The sequence below is a fragment of the Pyxicephalus adspersus genome, chromosome 6, assembly GCF_032062135.1.
Source record: "Pyxicephalus adspersus chromosome 6, UCB_Pads_2.0, whole genome shotgun sequence".
Taxonomy (NCBI): domain Eukaryota; kingdom Metazoa; phylum Chordata; class Amphibia; order Anura; family Pyxicephalidae; genus Pyxicephalus; species Pyxicephalus adspersus.
This window is the reverse complement of record NC_092863.1, coordinates 89,844,573-89,866,893: the sequence shown is the minus strand read 5'-3', so window position 1 is coordinate 89,866,893 and position 22,321 is coordinate 89,844,573. Positions and strand designations below refer to the sequence as shown.

Sequence of the window (22,321 nt, the reverse complement as noted above, 5' to 3'; positions counted from 1 at the left end):
AAGGTGATTGGAAATCTCTCAGCTGCAGGCTCTATGTTTCCGCTCTAGGTATTTCTCAACCAGGGTTCCTTTGGAGCAGGGGTGTCAAACTCAAGTACACAGAGGGCCAAAATTAAAAACTTGGACAAAGTCACGGGCCAACCTTGAAATTTATATAGATAATTTTATCTTCTCTTTAGATATAAACACTTTTCATATTAATTACCCTTATTCTGTGTCTTATTCCGGTGGTGGGTGACTTGGAGTATACAGAGGGTGGCAGTGACATGGTGACATGGGCACTGCTCTCTGCATTAGTACCCAGCTAGTACAGCATGACTTGGTGATGCTTCCCAGGGGCCAAAATATTCAGCACTTTCATTCTGTCTTTAGTTTTCCTCCAGGGAAAAAAAAAGTCCCTAGCTGGGCTTTACAAATTTTCAACTATTACTATGGCATAGTTTTCACCCAACAACTCCATGAGGATTAACAACTCACTGTATCATGGTAGTTTGTTCCTCCACGTTCAGTCCTACTGAGCTATGGCCACACAGGAACTGAAATGCTAAATAGTAAGTAAACCTAAGACTTTGCAAGCAGTGTTTCTTAATGAACTGTAGGTGCTAAACTGGCTTTGGGAACATCAGTGAGTCATTTGTTTGCATGAGACCATCTGCACGTATAGCATTGAAAACCGGTACTATTGCTAAGGTGTGGAAGTGATATTTTGTCTTATATAGTTTATGAATCACAGGTTAATGCAACTGGAAATGGACAGGCTATTATGCTACTTGTGTATTGTTTCTTATATACCATTTGTTTCTTTTCTTCTATATTATTGTGATACCATATACTACATTATAGGAGTATTTGGACCTTACTCTATTTCCGGAGCTCTTAGCTATGACTCTTACGGGGACTCCCTGTTCCTGGGACATTTACTGAATTGAATGATAGATCTGTGTTATAATCCACCTAATTAAATAAGCAATGTAGAGATTATGGGAAATCTTTATTCAATAAAGAGCTGCCAAGTGCCTGGGGTTGTTTGGTTGTGTATTCCAAGATCTAGCTTTCCTCTGGTGTGTCCCAAGTCTGCATGTGCCTACATTCAGCTGAGAACTGCGTGATCCTATAATGTTCTGCCAGGGATAGTTAGTCTACACCCACCGAACACAACGATATGACTGTGTACATAGAGCAGAAGAGTGCCTGTCATAACACCGCTAATACTTTCACCGGGGCAGAAGTGACTGGGTGTGGATTGAAGTAGACGCACCATTTTACTTTTTAGATTTGGTCTCTTTTGAGAGGGGCTTATTACTGTCACAAAAGAGGAATCTGTGATATGTGGTTTGCTTTAAATTGCTTGTTAGTAGTATGTTAAAAAAAAACAAAACTATAGCATGCATCATCTGGGCATGGATTCACTTTATTATTCTTCATGATGGGGGTTTCAATGAACGTCGCCAAAGGATCTTTAATGGTGAAGAGGTATTCTAATCGCATCAGCCTATCTTTTGGATCATATAAGGACCCCATAACTGAAAGGTCAATGCAAAATAAGATTATCTCACATAGGCAGTGGTATATGAAGAAGGACCCTGGCTCCTGTGCATGAAAGAGTCAAAACCTGAGACTGGAATGTAGAGGGGGTGGCTGGAACGGGTTTGTGAAGGTAGCCAGGCTTTGAAGCTGACCACCAGGCAAACATTTAGGACACAAACTACTGCAACTTTGCATCCATTAAAACATAATAAATGTAACCCTTAAAATGCAAACATTGTAGGATCCCGAATCTGACTTATTATTGGCTCCCTGCACAGCAGAGCTTAGACTAGAAGAGGCCAAATAGCTAATCAGCTGCAGTGGAAGGAGCATGCTGATAGACGAGAGCAGAACAATGAGTAAATCCATTTTTTTCTCCTTTACTGTGCAAATGTACGCCGTAAGGGAGGAAAATCTCTATAAGAATAAAAGAAATAATAAAAATGACTACAATCCCTTGGAGGTAAATCAGCTTTGTGTGTACTAATTTTTTGCTTGTAGTTCAGCTTTATAAAATAGTTATCCTTAGCTTGTTACACAACTCCTATCCAAAAAAATGGTCGTAGTTCAACTCAAAGCCCTTTGTTTAGCAAAGTCCATTTTTTTCTTCTGACAGCACCTCCTGTTTCACAATGTATAATTGTATTAAATGTTTAGAATGGCGCTGTATGTTGGAAGGTCTGAATGTCATGTGTTAGCTTGCAGTGTAAAAGTTAATGGGAATATCCTGGGTCTCATGGAACCTTCTATCCTCTGGTTAGGATCACTTGCTAGGTGGGTCAGAAAGGTTCACATTTAGGCACAGGGGGTCAATTAACTCAACTGTACAGGAATTTCTCCTAGTTCCCTGCTATAGACTCCCCACAATGCCATTTGATCTGGCTTCTATATAGGTCATGTCAAGGCTGCCATAGAGAATAATAGACCATTTCCTTGCGCAAAAAAGACCCTGGGAATGGAGCCGGACTTGAGAAATGACAGAAAGGCTCGCCTGTGTTTTGCGTTCATAAAGAAGAGTTGTTTTTAGGATAAAGGGAGCCTTTATTTAGAAATTGTGATTGCTGTTCAATGTTTCATGAGGAAAGGCAGATGCTGAATCTGAACAGGACTGAAAGTAGAACTCTAAGGGAAACACTTTATTTTAGCTTTGGTGCATGCTGTTAGGAGAAACCTATTTGGTCGATTTATTGATACATGTGATAAAGATATGTTGTATCGCAATAATTTAACCATACAACAATATGGTTGTCCGCTCATATCAGATATTTGTTGGGTGCAATGTATGCAAAATTTTTTTTACAATGTGGTTACGAAAAATTCTGTGGTTCCAGCCGACCAACCCAGACAACTTTTCAGATACCATACATCGACCTGACTTTTCTCCAGTGCTTGGCCAAGGCTATGATTGGTTGATGAGGGAGCAGAGATGCCATTATCTCAGTGCTCGATTTCCCAATCGGCAAGCTCTACGTGTCTTATGTTCAGAGTGATGTGCAAACAGTTAAAGCTGATTGGTGAGAGTTGCCCCTCGTTCACCCTGTCTAAAGGCTGCTTTGCCAGGTGATTGCCCAAGATTTATACAAAGAGAGATTTATTACTTAAGAATTATATATTTTATATTATTAATAAACATTTCTGTGTTTTTTATCTTTAAATATGATGCATTTGTTTTTCATCTGGGCCAGGGCAGGGAGCACACACTTCCTTCGCAGGTTACATTGCTATCCGTGGCAATACTCCACAAAATGCATTCCTGGGTTTATAGTAGCTCCATAGCTGGAGTGCCCAAACAGTTACAATAACTAGAGTTATAATCCCTGATGTCTACAAGAAGCTTTCATTTTACGCTAATACGTCTTGTGATGATATGAAATAACAATGTATTCTAAATGGGGTATTTTGTATAAGACTGAACTCCAGCACCAACTTTTGTTTTCAGGACGTGTTGCCCTTTCAACTGCCTGACCACATGTAATGAACACATGAGGCCTCTCACTTTCTGAGTTTGGGCTTGTAAAATGGACAGTCGATTTACCATATGGTTGCATTGGATGCCTGGTACCATTTTTAAGGCTGCTAACACAAGCAGTTGCTCATGTGTCTAGAATGCCCCAAAATGGGTAATAGGGGTGCTTGTTCCTCGATCACTATTACTCGTTTCAACTGCTTTGACTTCTTGAATTGACCTCTAAATTGCAGCTATTGGTTTACTGCAGTTTTGCAAAGTAGCATTGATAGTATGCAGAATATTTTAGTGGAAAAGGAGTGCGGGGGGGGGGGGGGGGGTAATATGTTTGTTTGCCTTTTTACTGAGTGACTGAGAAATCTGATCACCTCTTTCCTTTTTATTTTTCTCAGTTACCTGGCTGAGCAGTGCTGGAATGGCGGATTTATCTACCTGATCATGTTGCGCCGCATCAAACGCAAAGCTCCTCTTCCACCTTCCAATGGCGGCCGCAGCAGCACTTGTGAACCCAAAGCAACCAATTCTACCTCACAGCCCAGCATCAGGGTGGCACAAAGTGGAAAGAGGACCCGGAAGTTCGGTGTCATCTCCAGGACAGTGGGCAAAGAGAGCAAAGAAAATAAGGGGGAAAAGGACACTCATGAGAGCCACCAGTGCACACCCATGGAGGTGGATGGAGCGAACTCTAGTGAGATGGCCTCTGGAGCTGATGGTCATATAAAACAAGATTCCTACAGCAGTTATGATGAGGAGAGGTGCGAATACCACGTGTCAAAGGCTGCAAGGACTGCGTCTAAGTCAGTGGACTCCCCTGCACAGGTAAAGTTTAATTTTAATAGTACTGTGATGGGATGACCGTATAAAACACAAAATGTTCATATATTCAATATAAAGCCCAATTCCAAGTTTTTCATCTGGTGATGCTGCTTGGAATATATTTCTAGTTCTAGGGTGACAACATTCACTTACTATTTTGTATTTATTAAGGAACCCAATAAATACACCTTCTTTCCGAAGAACAAAATATGTTTGCAATACAGAACTCTTCCCTTTAATAAAACATGGGCAAGTATGTATATATATATATATACCCATACATATACTTTAAGCATCCTTTAAACAAAATCTGTAAACGTTTATATATATATATTAAACTGCAAATCATAGACCTGGAACATATCTGCAGCCAATGAAGTCTAAAATGTTGACCTCCATTCCCACATGCATGTTCGAAACCAGAGACTGTCTAGATAATGAAGACAGGATCAAGTCGGCAGGCAAACTAAAGCTGGGTACACACGTGCAATATTTGTTGTTGGAAAGGATCTTTCACAATCCTTTCCAAAGACTAAGGACTGCACGATGTATGAATGAGTGCTGTACATACAGCACCATTCTGCTCTATGGAAAGGGGGGAAACGACGGAGCGGCATCCCGCTGCACGCTCCCCACCTTCGCTTCCATTACAATCGTTCGTCTTCCATCGTCCGTGGATCAGCCAGGACGGTCGTTCAGGCAATGGACGCTGTACACACGCCAGATTCCCAGCCAATATCGGCCCTGAGCTGATTATCGGACGAGAAGCATTACAAATGTGTACGTAGCCTAAGGCAGGGGGACAAGTTGGCCTCCGCTGTGTCTTTTAGTTTAACACTGGGCTAACATTTTGTGCTATGATGGGAGGAGGAAACAAATGACTAACAGGACACACACAATATTTCTAAAAAGTAGGCATATGCTTTTAATGTTGGTTGGAGATTCGTAAAAATTCCCATTCCTGCCTTGTTTAAAGCCGCAGATCTATACTTACCATTCCCAGGCAGGAGCTGAAGGTTGTTTTAGGAATAGTTTGTATCTGCTTGCTGTACCTATCATTCCTTAGAAACTAAAGCCTTTTGTGAATAAAGTAATAAACTCTTCTGTACCTTAAAACCTCTCCATCTGCCTGAACCTCTGATTGACATTCCATTGATATGAAATCCCCAGTCTTCTGCAGTACTGACAACCCTGAGAATGCAGATCTCCTGCTGAACTCTTTGTCTTTGTCTCTTTGGAGGTCAGCAAGAGGGACCACTGAGCACATTGGTTTGATTGCAAAAAAGTAAGCTTTTCTTTTATTTCTTTACTAATAACCCTCTTACTGAGAATTTTAGTTTAGCAACAGATTCACATTAATGAGTAAGCTTGGAATTTTTAAACAGTTCCTTAAATAATGAATGACTTTTAGGTAAAATTACAGACAAGTACCTAAATATTTAGATTAATACCCCAGCACTTGAATAATATGTCCCAGAAATTCTGACACATCTGTGTATTGAAGATGTGTACACACAGGGAGGCCTGGAGCTGAGTGGAGTTTATATACTGTATATACATCAAGTATTTCTACCCCCTAAATGCCCTTAAAAAATGAAATCTTGGAATAGCACAGGGGTTTCTGTTTTTAGTGTGTCATCGCAGCCATTACTGGTAATTTTGGAGCCTGGGCAGACCTAGATCTGTCCTTCTTTCTCTTTAAAGGATGATTACAGCTTTTAGTGGATCACTAATTTAAGTAATCTGGAGCTGCAGAGCTGCACTGGGGAGCTGAATCGGGTTCATTAACTAGACCCCATGGGGAAAAATATTTAAAAAAAACACATGCAATAAATTAATCAACTTAATTAAATTAAAAAAGGCCAATTTCTCCTATAACGGCTTAATCCCAGAAATGTGGATGATTTGGTTGAAATTGACTATTACTGCATAAGCAAGAAACGCTTCCATATGCAGCATATTGTCATGTTTAAGTAGCCCAAGGAATAGTGTTGCTTACTGCTTCTTCTGCTGACACTTTGTACAATTTATTTTATCAAACAAAGGGACTTATAATGCAAGAATTTTATATAAAACAGTTTTTATACAACCATTTTAATAAATAACTAACAATCATGTTACAATAAAAATATATAAAAACAACATCAATCCCAATCATTTGTCTTGATTTGCTCCACACGTTTCATGGAACAAGTCCACTTCCTCAGAAACCGATTGAGAGCTACAATCACATATATACAAAATACTAGATTATAAACTCTTCAAGGCAGGGTCCTCTCCTCCTGTATCACTGTCTGTATTAGTCTGTCATTTGCAATCCCTATTTAATGTACAGCGCTGCCTAATATGTTGGCGCTATATAAATCCTGTTTAATAATAATAATAATTTGTTATGCTTACTTACATAATATTTCCAACTAAATTATTCCACGTACTTTTAAGAATATGGTCGACCCCATGCATATCTATGGTCCCCTCAAGTATTGTATTCTAGCAAGGAACCAAGGAATGCAAAAAAAATTGAAAACAAGCTGTCTTTAATCTGGTCAGACACCGGGAATCATCAAAGGTTGGTAGCTTTTTCTAACACTTTGACGTTTTTAGAATACAGAAATAGATGTACACTTTTAGATAGGGGAAGGCTGCATTTGTGTTCTTGTTTTAGGTTGTAGGTAAAACTGTTGTAGGACCATTTAAAAGTAAATCCTGCCCAGGGTTTAATCTTGGACCCTCATCCTCCTCTACACTGTAAAAATGAAAAAAAAAATATCTATATTTGTTTTGTGTCTTCCATCTATGGAACCATGACTTATAAAAAAACTAAAGGACTTGCTGTGGGATTTTGGGAAAGCTGAGAGCCCCAAATTTTGGATAAGATGCTCCTTCACCATGCCTCTTCTTGTACAATTTGTGATCCTCCGCTTAAAAAAAACTTGGGAAACATGTTTGTCTAGGCTTCTTCTTTTAGCTATCTAGCCTATTTTACAGTATGTTACAGTACAATAAAGAAATACTAAACCTTGGTTCAGCAGATGTCAATCATGTCCATGCTTTAATTACAAATGCATGGAATTCCTTCATAGTCTTGTTAATGGACTCCACAGATTGATACTTTTCTTTGTTTGAAGTGCTTTTGAATTTTCCTGGAATGCAGATTATAGAAAGGGCTGTGTGTTATGAGGGCATCGCAGTCACCATACTCTGAATTCCTGAAGGGCTTGGCAATTCAATAATCCATTCAGCAGTTGGCTTTACTGTACTCTCGTGTGTGGTACGGCATTAACACATTGACAGCTCATTAGTAAGGAGACATGGTCTAAGCTAAGAAAGATCATCAGGCTGATTACTATAAATGTCACATTTGTCAAGTAAAGATATTTAATATGGTGGTGACATGAGAAAGCTCTGTGTTGATTTTTAGCTGCTAGAAACTGCTGGTTATTATTTCTGGAGCACTGTTTAACAGAATGTGCTCGCCACAAGAATTTGCACCAGTGCATGAATTTGTACATTTGTGCATCGTCATTCATAAATTGATGCTAAGTACCTGCAGGGCTGTTAAATGAAAATAGAGATTATTCTTTCTTTTTTCCCCTGGGCTAATTGAAAAAACAAAATATTTTTTTACAGAAGATATAGCCTAATGTTATAAATCCATTTATTTCCAACTGCATAATCAGTGGTGTTGGCTTCTATGGAGGGCTTCTGCTACAATAATAATATCCAGATGGGTTGGTGTGGGCCAGAATGACCCAAAAAGATATAAAAACGGATGATACTGCGTGAAGCAGCCATCATAAAATACATTATATCTGCATATTTTAATATTGTCATCACAAATTGTAAAATAAAGTAATATATTCCTTGTTTCAGCATATTGGGAGCAGTCATGCAGATTATTCATGTCTGGGCCCACTGTGCACCAAAGTCTTCTGGTTTCCTACACAGATACAGATATTTTGTAGCCATTATTTCCAAATGTACATAACTAGGAATGGTGTTTATGGGTTTTAGCTTTGCTTTGTAGGTTCCTGGATGGGGACACCCTTATTTCTGAGATGCTCCCAACTTGTTGGTGTATTTCGCTGTGTGCCTAATAGTGTTATACCTGTCCTCTGGTTTCTTCATAAAGATTCCTCATCTACCCCTGATATGAAGGCACTGTGCATATTTGTGTTATATATATTGCGATATAGATAATATATATAATATTTTTATTATTGGGTATGAATACAAGATGCATGAATAAGATGCATGTGACTTATAGTATATGCTAGAGTTCTGTTTTATCCTGTGCTTTGCTGTAAAATCCCTCCACAGTTCTTGTCCCATTCACCTTTCTGACCTGGTAAAAAAAAAAAAAAAAAACCCCAGCCGCTCTCTGCTCCTCCAAAGACCTAAAACTTACTTCCTCGCTCATAACCTCATCATACGCACATCTCCAAGACTTTTCTGGAGCTGCCCTGACTCTCTGGAATGGTCTTCTTCGTCCTATTCGGCTTGCTCCTACTTTCTGCTCATTTAAAAGAGCGCTCAAAACCCATTTTTTCAAGCTTTCCTACCTATTGTGTAGTAATTCCCCCACCTACTAGATTGTAAGCTCTTCAGGGCAGAGTACTCTCCTCTTCCTGTATCACGGTCTGTATTCGTCTGTCATTTGTAACCCCTATTTAATGTACAGCGCTGCGTAATATGTTGGCACTATATAAATCCTGTTTAATAATAATATGGTGGGAGTTCTTCACTGCAATGTTATTGCAATTATTCCTTGTTATTTAAGTGGCACTTACATGATCATTCTTTTAGTGTATGGCTGGTATTGCTAAATTTGATATCTTATTCTCTCAGCACGCTAGAACTAATTCCTGATCTTGTGACCCAAGGCCTTTTCTGTTTTCATGTATTTAAATGAATCTTCTTTCGTTCTATTATTTTATTTTGCCATCTTCCATTTGCTCAATCTTTGTTGTGCTTTACATAAAACACACCTTCAATAGGAATGAATGGCTGTGTAAATAAAATGCATCAAAAATGCACTCACACCTCTCACACAGAGGCGTTACTCTAACCTATCTGTCTAAATCCACTTGAAAACTGAGCAATCTCTTTTAGTAGATGTTACTCTTTCTCTTCAACCCAACGTTATTACTGTTAGCAATCTGCAAATTAATTAGCATCCCGTTTTAGAATCTTTCACTGCTTGACATTTGCTTGTTAAAGTTGGTGTTTATGAGATCATTTTGTAGAGCTGTGCGTTTGACCTGAAACATTTTATTAAAGGCATATGACTCCTACTCTTAATCAGTCAGCGGGACAGAGCTGGGCATATTGCTGTGATATACCGAGACTGATCTAAACCCTGGTCACTCATGACTTTGGATGATTTAAAGCGGATCTAAAGTTAAAAATGTAATAATTGTGACCTGGCAGGTTCCTTATTGCAGAAGGGGGCAGGCAATGTGACTTCAGCGATAAAACAAACGTACCTGCCTATTTGTAATTGTTTGACTAAACCCACCTCTCCTCCCTCTTTCGCTGACGTGGACATCTTCACCCGGTCCTCTTTGGGTCTTCAGCTGCCTATGGTCAGGCCATAACTGTAATGCATAGGAGTTCATTTATTCCAGCAGCCAACTATTCTGGAATGCATGCGCAGCTCAGTGTACAATATATAGATTGTAAAGAGACCGGTTTATATGTAGCTTGGTTCCTTTTTTTTTTTTTTTTTTTTCACTCCACAAAGCAGTCAAAGTCTGAAGACAATCATGGTTCCAGTTGATGTCCCAGGAGTTTTTTTCGCAGGGGGCATTTGAAGCATCCACAGACATGTATGTAGGAGGGCATACAGGGATGATTGACATTCCTAGAAACTACCTGTTAGAGGATTTTGTCTTTGGTTTGTAGCTGGTGTATTTTGATTTTGGTGTTTCAGGTACACCATGCATTAGGTCTGAAATAGGGAGGATACAAACTGACCATGCTAGCAAAGATGTGTGGCTAGCAAAGATGTGTGGCTAGCTTGGCTACTTAGAGACAGCAAGTAGTTTTCTAGGAAGACTAGCAGGATGAACGGGTATCTTCTGAATTTTGCAGTACTACAGGCTTTGTAATGTCTCTAAAAGAGACAAAAGCAACTGAAAATTAGTGACCAATTCAAATTTGCATACTTTGATTTCAGGTTGCCTCGTTTTTTCGATACACTTTTCAACCTTTGGCTTTATTTTTGGTTGTTTCCACATTGGTCATATTTTCTATCACTTCTGTACCAAGGAACACATATAGATGTCCACATGAGAATTTCTTTACCATTGTCACTGGAACAAGTAGTGAAGGGAAAACTTACAATGAGAACACTGGTTATAATTACAGCTATCCAAAAGAAGATTTCCTTGATGTTTAAAAGAATTTCACCTCTTATGTCTCTGGGACAGAAAGTTACTCAATATTTATTTGTAACCAGTATATATATTATTATTACCATTGCTTTTGCACTTTTTAATGTTGGAAATCTTAAAAGACATCTACACTAAGAAAAAATAAACCTGCCCCATCTAACTTTTGAAGAATTAATTTTGAAGATGCTAGCTGATATGCTAATTCAATAGCTTTAGTTCTTTGGGTCATTATTCATGTTAAAATCGTTGTGCAATCAGCTTTAGATTAACTAAATCAATAAAAGATTTATCTAATCTATCTATTCAATTTGTACCCATACAAGCAGGCTTTAGCTGTATAGTTGTTGGTAGATCTAAAGTACAATTGGATTGTAACATGTGGGTTGAGCTTAAGTCATTGATCATGATCAAGAGATCTGAATTTAACACAGCCAGGCAACTAGCAACCATTATGCTCATGTCTGGTGAAATATTAAAAAAAAATACTGTGTTTAAAAAATTTACCATGATGATGTTTCTTTCAGCGTGAAGGATGCTGTATCTGGAAGATGCATATGCAGAAGGGAGCAGACGGGCTTGGGATACAGATTACTGGCGGCCGGGGTTCCAAAAGGTCTCCTCATGGAATTGTTGTTGCTCATGTAGAAGAGGGTGGCTCAGCAGACAGGTATTTATATTCCTCTCTTCTAAGTGAACCTATTAACATGTTGATACCTACCTTTCCTGTGCTCTCCTACTGTCCTAACGTTAAAAACCTCTGGGCCCACAGAGCTTATTGCCCATCTGCAAGCATAAATGTTCCACCAAACTAGATGGTACTGAGTTTGTTCAAGGGCTCGGACAGGTGTGCGAACTGCAACTTGGAATTTTTTCAGAAGGTGGGAACTTTAAACCACTTGTAGACTGACAGATGTGTCCTAGGAAGTATTAGCAGACAAAACATCCACCTATCACCGCTGGACCAACCCCAATCTTTTAATTGTATTCAGAACATGTCAAATTGTCTGTTTAGGGCAGCGGTGGCAAACTCAGGCCCGCGGGCCAAATCTGGCCTGCACTGTCATTATAGTTGACCCGCGAGAAACTTCCAAATGTCTGCTAGAGCTGGCCCGCCGGTGGACCGTGCATACACCGCTAATAATACAAATCCCAGAATGCTCTGTTGGCGCGTCAATCAGGACCCACAAGTGCCCCCCCCTCGTTCATTTATTAGTGACCTTCCTCAATTGTAGATATTTTTTCAATAAATTAAGGTTGGTCCGCGACTTTGTCCAAATTTTTCATTTTTGCTCACTGTGTATTTGAGCTTGACACCCCTGGTTTAGGACAACGTTACAGGGTCTAAATAAAGCACCCGCTTTTAGTTTCAATCACTTTTAGAGATGGTGCATGAGATGCAGAAAGTTCACATTTTATATGTTTATATGTAGAAAGTCTTTTGACCCCACCAAATACCCCCTTCACACGCCGCTTGCCCTATAGATTTTTTCAGAATTTAGCCATTTATATGTAGAGGTGGTCAGGAAAAGGGTAGCAACATACAGAAAACATTATAGAAGTTTGTAATTGTTATGGCATGCTTTTGCCCACCATCTAGACCGCTTTTCTTTTGAATTTCTCCTAAAATAGCTGTGATTTTCCTGTGCCCTTGGTGCTTCATAGCAGCGAATCTGCAGTGTGAGCTCATCTAAGGTTTTGCTGGACTTAATTTCTAGCCTAGTGGGATTTGGTGATGTTACTATTGTGCTGCTCACTGTTCTCCCTGATAAGGAGGAAGCTGTACATGATGACCAAATGGGGCATGGATCCTCCTGCTTCACCTACAGTTTTTGATACCTCCTTCATCCCTTCCATTGCATCTTGAATACCCCCTTTGTCACCGGATAACCAGTCATATAGGGGTCAACTCTCACATAAGAAAAGTTATGCCTGTATCAGATTAGCTTCTTTCACCCACAAGAACAAGTATGGTATTTCATTAATATGGAAAAGATGAGCTGCAAGGAGCATACGTGCAAAACTGGTAAATAACATTTTTGCCTATGCTTGCCTTTATGGCTGCATCACAGCCTTCTTTAAGATTCATTGTATGATACAGTTATGCATATAATGCAAGTGTGCCCACAAAGGAACAGCTAGATAAGTATATATGTTTGTTTTACTTTTGGAGGTATAGGGTTTGTTTGCTGTTTTGCAGTAGCTTTGTGAATATAAATCTAGATCTGTTACGGTACACCCTTGTAAACTGTTATTTATAACTTTTCTTATTTATGTGTTTTCAGGGATGGTAGGTTAAAACCTGGAGATGAGCTCCTAATGATCAATAGTCAGTCACTGGTGGGCCTTTCACATCAAGAAGCTGTTGACATACTTCGGGCTGCAAGTGGACTGGTACAGCTGGTGGTGGCCAGCAGGGTAGGTACCAAATGTTACCATAATTCATACTTTCTAGTCTTTGAAAAATGACCTTTCTGGATACTTATCCAGTAGTTTTTCCAAGGCAAGTCTTTGAGTGCATTTTAGAACTATAGTCCTTCTGGTCAATCGAGAGGCTGTCATCAATATGTGGCATATGTGTGGTTACGACTTTTGTGGCAAAAGTTTGGAAAATGCCATCATAGCCCTGTGTACAAAGCTAGCTACATGTTTTGAAAAATTTGGTGGGAAGGAACCTAAAGCAGAACTTGTGCTAAAAAAGAAAAAACTCGCATACCTTTATTTGTGAAATGCCTTTGGTCAATTTATATACCGAGCCCAGCGAGTCCCGCACTGTCTTGACTTCCCTCTTCGTTCCAAGCTCACTCTGGAAAGAAGTGACGATCTTACTGTATTGTGTTCTTTTTTTTTGTTGTTGTTGTTTTTTTTTTTTTTTACATTCAAAGATAGCCCCTTGATTACACTTGCCCAATCTTGCATGCCCAGAAGGAGCCTCCCCAAGAAAGTGACCCTTTAATATAAAGTTTAAAATGTAATGATATATCTTCTTTTAATGGCCTGCAGAGCCAAAACTTTGTTTCTACTGAATGCCTTTGACTTGGAACTTTGATTGAAAACTAAATTGATCTTTTGATCCAATGCCAGTACATATCACAAATGCATTTAACAGAATGGGCACTAATTCTAGACACGTCAAAACCTTGTGGAAAGCCTTCCCTGGTGATCAGAGTCTGTTATATATCTGCAAATAGAGAGAAATGCCATTATAAGTGGTTTAGGAAAGAGATGACCAACAAACTCAACAAGTTTGGGTGTGATGGTCATGTGTTCACAAACTTTTTGCCTTATAGTATGCCTTTTTTTAATGAAATTAAGCAGGGCTAGAACTCAGTCACATTGCTGCCTTTCTGCTTGCTGCACCTTATCTATCTATTTCAGTGACTATCCTTAGGTGCTGTGCACTTTTTCTATTTTTATTTTTTAAATGTATTTATGGAGACTTGTTATTCTTGCTACACATTCATCAAATTTTATCTAGTAGTGATACAGTTTGGTGTTTATAGAATGGAACATCATTGTATTTATGATATAAATAATTTATGACATCTTTACAACTCCTTTTAATAGCCAGTTTCCTCTTAATCATATTTAAAGCAATTAGGAAATAGGCAGATTATTCTGGACAGGGACAACATGCTTTCCATTAGATATTTGACAGGTTTAACTATCAGGTGTGGTAATAACTTAATCGTTCTATAATTTTCGGTATAATTTAGCACTCAAGTCATTAACAAATGTCAGCTAACAGACTATGTTTTGCAGTAAAGTCAAGTCTTACTCTCACTGGTGCAATTATAGGATAAACCGCTAAACTTATTTTATCTCCGTCACACCCATTGTTGTGTAGGTTGAAATGGCTCCTCCCTTTACTGTGTATTTATAAAGTTTCCAATTTTTTAGGGTTGATCAAGTTACTCCCTATCTGGTTATCCTGAACTGTGTTAGTATGGATGGGAAACTGTGAGGTCACCTTACCTTTAATGGTGCTTCTAGTTCCATAGGGCATGCTTCTTCAGGTTTCTTAATGAAACACAGGATTTTTACTGGACACTCTAGTACCATTTTGATATTATAGAACCTGATTATACTTGACACATTTTATAGGAATTAAGATATGTCATTTAAGTAAAATCATCAGACACCTATAAATGTAAACTGGAGCCTTGGGAGCTTTTTAAATACTTACTATTTATTATTGGATATGTACTGGGTATGACGTGTAATACTCACCTTTCTTGTTTTTTAATGGTTGTAAATAAAGTGCTAATGATTAAATTTATGATCTGTGATTTCAAAGTGGCACTATGGTGTCCAGTAAAATCCCCATGTATCCTTAAGAAGCTCTTTTGAGGTTATTACATTTACCCTTTTTGCCAACTATGTAACTACCAAGTTGTAGATGATGATAATTCTTCAGGCATCTGCTGGAACTTTCAGTTTAGTGTTTAAATCTTGACTGCCTCATAATTTAATATCAACCACAGCTTCCATAGTTTCATCCTTTTACTGCCTTTGTGACTTCTCAGTTTACCAGTGAGGCCGCTTTTTAATTGTGTGACCAGTAGGAAGTTGTAGAAGGTGAGATAATCCAATACCAGGAAGCTGGAGTGATAGCAAAGGGACTTGGTTTTCAAGATACCCATGTGCAATGAAAAACTGATGTGTGGGGAGATACCTGGAGGAGCCCTGCAATCTAGGCAACCTTGGAGGAGGAATGTCATATTAAATGGTCTTCCTAAACCAATATCAGCGTTTAGGCAAGTTAGAATAATACAGCTGGTAGGAGGCTTAGAATCTATGAAAGCCTAGCGGGTTGCCTATCTGAGCACACAGTCACTTTGCCCTGACTAATCAAACAAAATCTGCCGCATTTGCTGGATAGCTTAAGTAGCTATTAGATTCATTTTACTGTTTGAAATTGCTGGTTTTCAAATCTAAAAAGGGGATAAATTACATCTGTAATGATTTCTTTTATTAAAGGATGGAACGGATGTTGATTTCTGCAAATACCCCTCTACAAGTCTACCAGACCTCGTGAGTGCATGCTCTGCTGAGGACAATCACATTGACAATAAGGAGAACATGGAACCTGATGGAGAAGAGGAAAAAGGATGCGGAACCGGTACAGCAGAGCTGCTAGCTGTAAGTGTCTGTACGACTTCCACAAAATAAGCATTGTTCAGTAAATTACTTTAGACTTTCCTGTCTTGTGGGAATGGACAGGGAAGAGGAAATAATACATGAAGTCATATTTTACTATACACAGTAACATTTTAAGCATCATTATGGCAATTACACTTGTCAGCTTAGCAGCTGAAAAAATCCTGTTCTGATTACCGGTGATGGTATAAAGGCAAAGTCAGTATGGAACATCATTTTGATAACTGAAGTGTCATTTTTTTCTTACATTATCCTTAATGAGAAACACACCTCATTTTGGCATTTTCTATTGAGTTGAAATGATACAGTGATACAGTACGATTGTGAATTAGGCATTTCAAGAGCTTGTTCCCAATGGAGTAATATGACACAAAAAAATCTTTTCCATCCATGTAGCAAGCAATGCACCATAAAATGCTTGCTGGTCTAAACACAAAAATCCTTTAACAGCAGACATACTTAGATTTCTAAACTAAACTGGTGCTATGCCCAGTGCAAAACGAGAGCTTCACCTTTGTGCTGTCCATTAGCCCTGCACAATTATCTTCCTCATCTACATCAGCTAAATTCACTGGGGCAAGATAAGTGGCACAACCAGTACTTCTGAGTATGGATAAGGATGTGACTCTTGTCACTTCCATGTGGCATCTCCGGTGCTTGACTTTAACATAGGTACATAGGTTGAAAAAATTCTTCAAGTTCCACATTAAAATAAAAGATTCAGCATAAGTCCGTAAAGTTCTACACTTTCCTTTTACAGCTGAATGTTGCCTTGCATATCTCTAACACATCTGGTTTTAATGGCAGAGCTTACCGGTACCTTCTGTTCTCTCTTTACTCCTTATTATTGATCCAGAATCATTGGTAAGGAGAATTTGTGCCAGAAGATTCTTCTGCATCCCATTACATGGAGCATCTGCTGTGGCATTTTCACTTGCTTGCCGCCAGGTCACTGCAGGAAGGAGTAGTGATGTAGTGGCTGCAAGGCGGAACCATAGCACACAATAATGGCCGCAGGCAGTGTATAGTCACACTAGATATGTGATGGACGCTGAAGAGTTTTCAGTGCCATTGCAATTGATTGAAGATCAGAGTCACTCACCACACCATTGATACATTTTTTTTTTTCAGAAGTTCTTTAAAAAAATGTTTGAGGGGCAACCAAGTCACTTTAAACTCAGACCAAGAGCAGAATCTAACTTTTTAATAAGAACCTGGTTGGATTTGCCGCCTAATGTTTTGCTTTTATAAAAAGCCATTAATAAAATAACTAACAAAAGTACATTAATCCCTTGTTTGTCTTATGACTAATGCCTTTCCACTCCTATCCTTGATCTGAAATATAGCTTATAGACTGCTTTTTCAGGTCACAGCACAGTGTGAATGCAGTGATTGCCAGAACCCGACATTCCTGCAAAAATCCCCTCTAGCTGTAACAATGGGCCATTACCTGCAGCTCGAATAGAGACATGTTACAGCAGTAATGTTCCTGGTTTGCCGGAATGGTTTTTTTTCACGTTTGATTACACTTTTATGACATCTTGTTTCTAACCAGATTAGTGTTTAGCCGGTTTAGGCAACCTTTGTCTGCCTGGCTCTTGTATAGAATCTGTTCCACCTAATGTCCCCAGCTTTTATTAACAGTCTATTTATTTACAGCAATATTCTGTCTATAAAAAACATGATTATGATATTACAGATTTAGGAAAAAGGTCTGACCCGACTAATCACAGTGTCCATCCAGCTAACATATCTAAACCCGAAATATATATTTCAGTGATCAGCATCATGTCTCATTGTATACAGTTTTATTACTATTAATAAACAGGATTTATATAGCGCCAACATATTGCACAGCGCTGTACATTAAATAGGGGTTGCAAATGACAGACAGATTCAGACAGTGACACAGGAAGAGGAGAGGACCCTGCCCCGAAGAGCTTACAATCTAAGAGGTGGGTGAAGTAACACACAATAGGAGGGGGAATATGGAATGATGGGAAGTAGTGAGGGCTTTAAAAGACAGAAGATGGGTAGGCAAGTTTGAAAAATGGGTTTTGAGTGCTTTTTTAAATGAGAAGAAAGTAGGAGGAGCCAAATAAAACGAGGAATACCGTTCCTGAGAGTCGTCAGCTCTAGAAAAGTCTTGGGGCCGCCAGTGTGATGAGGTTTTGCTAAATTATTTTACGTTAATCTGTTGCAAACATTCTTACATGGAAATCCAGCCAGTAGCAGAACTTTCTTTTGTAGGATGGTAACACTAAGCCAATTCCTCATAAGTTGCAGGCAAATTGACCATTGGGCTGTCTATCTAACCGGTCTGACTGGAAACCCAAAGGCCAACGTAAGAAAATTTCAGTGCGGGCTGAAAATGCTACTGCTAATTGTGAGGCAGTGGAAGGGAACAATAGGGTGAGTTTAGCCAATAAGAAAACAGACTTCTGTGATCTTTTAGGTTGAATTTCTCCATAGTACTTGCAGTCTTCGAACAAGAGAACAAAAGCATCACCCAACACAGCTTAAAAGGTCCTTCTGCTCAGGGTGTTTTGGCTGTTACCCTTCACCCACCCTTTTTTCCCTTTTCTCTTTTAGGAAGGATAGTCATCAATTGCCCACCAGGCTCTCCCTCTTCTTGGAAATGGCCTTAGGTGGGCTTCCCATTCAGAGCACAGGGACCGCCAGTGCTGGGTTGTAGCATACTGCTTTCATGGACTTCCAGGTGGTTTCACTACTGTTAGTAGTGCAGGAGAAGCCTCAGGATTATTCTTCTCCAGAGACCAGTTTAGGGCAATAGCAGTTTGGAGTCCCTTTTCATAAAAAAGGCCAAAGTCTGCTTTACTGGAGGAGCAACATCCTGGAGTGAATTTAAGATACATTGTTATGAGACTGCAGGACTTCCTGGTACATTTTCCAGTCAAGACTCCAGAGACTACAAGACTACAGGGGATAGTATGAGGTCAGAGGGCTATCAGAAACTCCTCCACAACTTCCCTACTATAGTCTGTTCAGGCACCAACATGCGTCAGTGTCACAAGGTTCCTTGTGTGGTTTTAATAGTTTTGGTATGGCTCTCTATATTTTACTCTAGGCAGGCTTTGTTTGGTTTAAGGATTTCCTTGTGGGTTAGGTTTCAGGGGTAACCTAGTGTTTACCAGGTTTGTATGCAGTCCTGGACACAGGTCTTGGAGCCTGCTAAATTGTAAATTAAAAGTTAATGATTTTTTGTCAACTTATTTTTATTTGGGTTTAGTCTTCCTTCCTTATTTTTTGCAGTGGATTAGCTATTTGATCTTTTTTTATTTAGCACAAATAAAATTTGCCTTCTACTTTTGCTTTTGGCACACTCGTGTGTTTGTAAACTTTTAAAATTCAACTCCAAACGTCAACTCTTTTACATTTGCTCTTTTTGTTTTGGGCTGGGTCCTCTCTTCCTCTTGTGTCATGTTTTGTATAGAAATATTTGTCTGTCATTGGCAAACCCTATTTTTTTGTAAAGCGCTGGGTAAAATATTGGTGCTATAAAAAATCCAGTTTTTCAAAAATAACTGCCTAGTCTCGCTTTTTTTTTTTGCACCCGTTTGGCCCTGTGCTTTGCTGGCTCTGTGGGAAGGTCGAAGGCAGCAGCAGAGCATCTGTTGTAGAGCCTTGTGATGATATTCAATGGTTGATAATGCATATATAATAATAAACATATATGTATTATAGAGTTATGATTAGATTATGTAGGCTGCCATTGCTGAACTCATTCTAAAGAATACTAATTGCCTGAATATAAAGCAGGTCTTTGGGTTTCAGCAGTTTCAGACACATACTTGAAACAAGCATGCTGAACACCTGATACTCATTCTGGGTCAGTGTTTAAGAAGGTATTGACGGCATAGGACCAGAACACCAACCAGGCAAGCTGTATATTATAGAAGCAGGTAGAAATAGTAGTTGGCATGACTCCCAGTAAAAGATCTGCATACATTCCGATGATGATTTGTGTCTTTTGGTCTATAGACCTGTTTCATTCTAAAAAAAAAAAAAATCCTACACCACTGAGATATTCCCCTTTCAGTTCCACCAGCCGCTCCCATTCCTTATACTTAAGCATGTTGATGTTCTTTGTGTGTCAGCGCTTCTTTGCCCCTCTTCATTGGCACATCCAAAGAGCAGAACGTTTTAAACCGGAATGAATTTTGCATGAAGCATTACGTACATGTGCACCATCATCATCTCCATACATGGGGCTTGTTGCCTTCTTCCATGCGCACTTTTGGATATAAGCATGATAAATAAAACACAAGCAGTATTATTCACGGAGAAGGACTGTCACGCTTCTAAGGCTTCATTTACATGTATAATTTATACCATGACTTATTTAACACAACAACTTTCACCTAGAAAGGCCACAAGATATGGGCTGTCTCCGTTAAGGCGAAGCCTGTAGGAGTAATTTCAATCCACCACAAATTACAGACTAATTTGTTTTTCATTTGCATCTGCTTCCCATCTAATTATTTCAAAAGTAAATATGCTGAATAGAAAATATTTTTATGTTCTATACAATATGTGGATTTAATTATAAATATGGCAGCAACATGAGAGAAAAATACATGTTGGAAAAGAAATAATTGTAGATCGATGGATGAAGGGAGGGAGAAGTGGATGGATGGAAGGGAGAATATTGTAAGATGGGAAAGATGTGTGAATAGGACAGGTGAGTGGATGATGTAAGGGAGGGGTAGTTGGATGAATGAAGGGATAGACGGCTGTATGGGGGAGTGTATATAATGTGGGGGGAAATAGATAAATGGGCAGAGAGATGGATGGATGGGGAACAGATGGGAGGATGGATTAAAGGAATGGATGGTTAGATCAGGGGAAAGATGAAGGTATGGGGGAGAGGTGGATATAGGAAGTGATAGAGTGGAGGACAGATTACTGGATTGATGGATGATTGGGGAGAGAGATGGGTGGCTGGAAAAAAGGAATGGGAGATAGATGATTACGTGGAAGGGGCAGAGGTGGATGGATGGTTTGGGGCACACCAAAATCACCTATATAGGGAACTATATTACTATATAAAAAAACAATATTGTACAATTCACTAGGCTATGAAAGCAGTACGTAAACATTAAAGAGAGCTCTCGTTGATCTCTCTAGCTTCAGGCACTGCAAAGCAATTAATCCTCAATATTCATAACAAGGCACAGAAATGGTAGCTTATCTCCTTGCTTCAACTGGATCTTGGGAGCCTTCTAATATAAATAAACAGCAGGTTCTTTAATATTTTAAGGAAAGTCCACAACTGGAATTCAGAGTTTTTGTTATGATTTTTGAGGAAGAATTAGGCCACAGTGCCTGCAGTTGCAGAGGTCAGTAAATGCTTGTTTTAAAGCCTTTTTGCTACTTAAGATTTGCTAAATTTTTTGTCCATAATCTGGCCCCAGGTACAGACTTTCTTATACGCTATGAAATGTATCAGCTCATGCAGTGCATCAATGTTTCTGTTTTCCTTTTTATATGTGAATTTACAGCTTGAAAAGCAGTTTAAAAAAACTTGTATCTCAAAGTTCTTTCCTCTAGATTTAGGACTTTAAAAGATTTCTCCATGACCTGTAATGCTCTAAACGTACTGATAAAACAATTTGATTGTGTATGAGCCTCATCGACATGCCTTAGGTGTGTCCATATCTCATTTCCCATCACCCGAGAGCTTTTACTTCATCCTGCAGATTGTCTGCAGAATATTAACTGAAGAATTCCAACATCTGTGAAATAGATTTCAACATTCTCCCTCACGTTTTTCTCATGGAATTTCCAAACCGATCATAACTTATTTTAACTCAAGAAATTGGCAAATGTTTTACACCTTCAGTAGTGGATGTAAATTAAATAGAAATACCGTAGTTTAATTAAATATACTCTCTCAGGGGCCATTTAATGCTCATGGCGCAGGCAATTTGCACATATTCATGTTATCATATTCAGTTAGCCGAGAATTTCTGTTCCAGTGCTGATTTTTAAAATCGATCATAGAATCTAATTTCTAATCTCTGTTGCAGTGTAACGTCTAATGCTTTGTGTTATTGAACTGAGTTCATATATGCAGGATCAGGTCTGATTTTGGTGGGACAAAATGCCCAGGGTCATGGTTAACACAATGGCAGGGTGTGCAGGAAACTCCCATGACCAGACCACTTAATATTTGCACAGGTTCCCACTTTGTTTAAACTTGTCCCAGTGTCAGAATGGGAGGAGGAGAAGGAAAATGGGGTCTGGTTATCTTGCCACATGCTTTATTATGGGAAATTGCTTAAACATCTTGCTTTCTTTCCCATGGAAGGGGCATTTTCAGCAAACTGACTGTTGAATAATATTTTCAAAAAGGTCCTCCACTTAAAGGGAAAGTAGATATGTATGTTTTCCAGGGTTTACCTGTTGGGTTTTTTAATAGAAAAAAAAAAGCTGCTGT

At 39.0% G+C, this 22,321-nt stretch overlaps 1 protein-coding gene across 5 annotated transcripts in view; it reads left to right on the top strand.

Moving 5' to 3' along the window:
- PDZD2 (PDZ domain containing 2) overlaps window positions 1-22,321 on the top strand; it is a 211,405-nt gene that overhangs the window by 122,122 nt on the left and 66,962 nt on the right. For all 5 annotated transcript variants that reach the window (XM_072416553.1, XM_072416552.1, XM_072416557.1 and 2 more), the window contains 4 exons: window positions 3,886-4,312; window positions 11,229-11,371; window positions 12,987-13,119; window positions 15,682-15,843. In XM_072416553.1, the coding sequence (XP_072272654.1) occupies window positions 3,886-4,312; window positions 11,229-11,371; window positions 12,987-13,119; window positions 15,682-15,843 (865 nt within the window). The remainder of the gene's footprint in view (window positions 1-3,885; window positions 4,313-11,228; window positions 11,372-12,986; window positions 13,120-15,681; window positions 15,844-22,321) is intronic.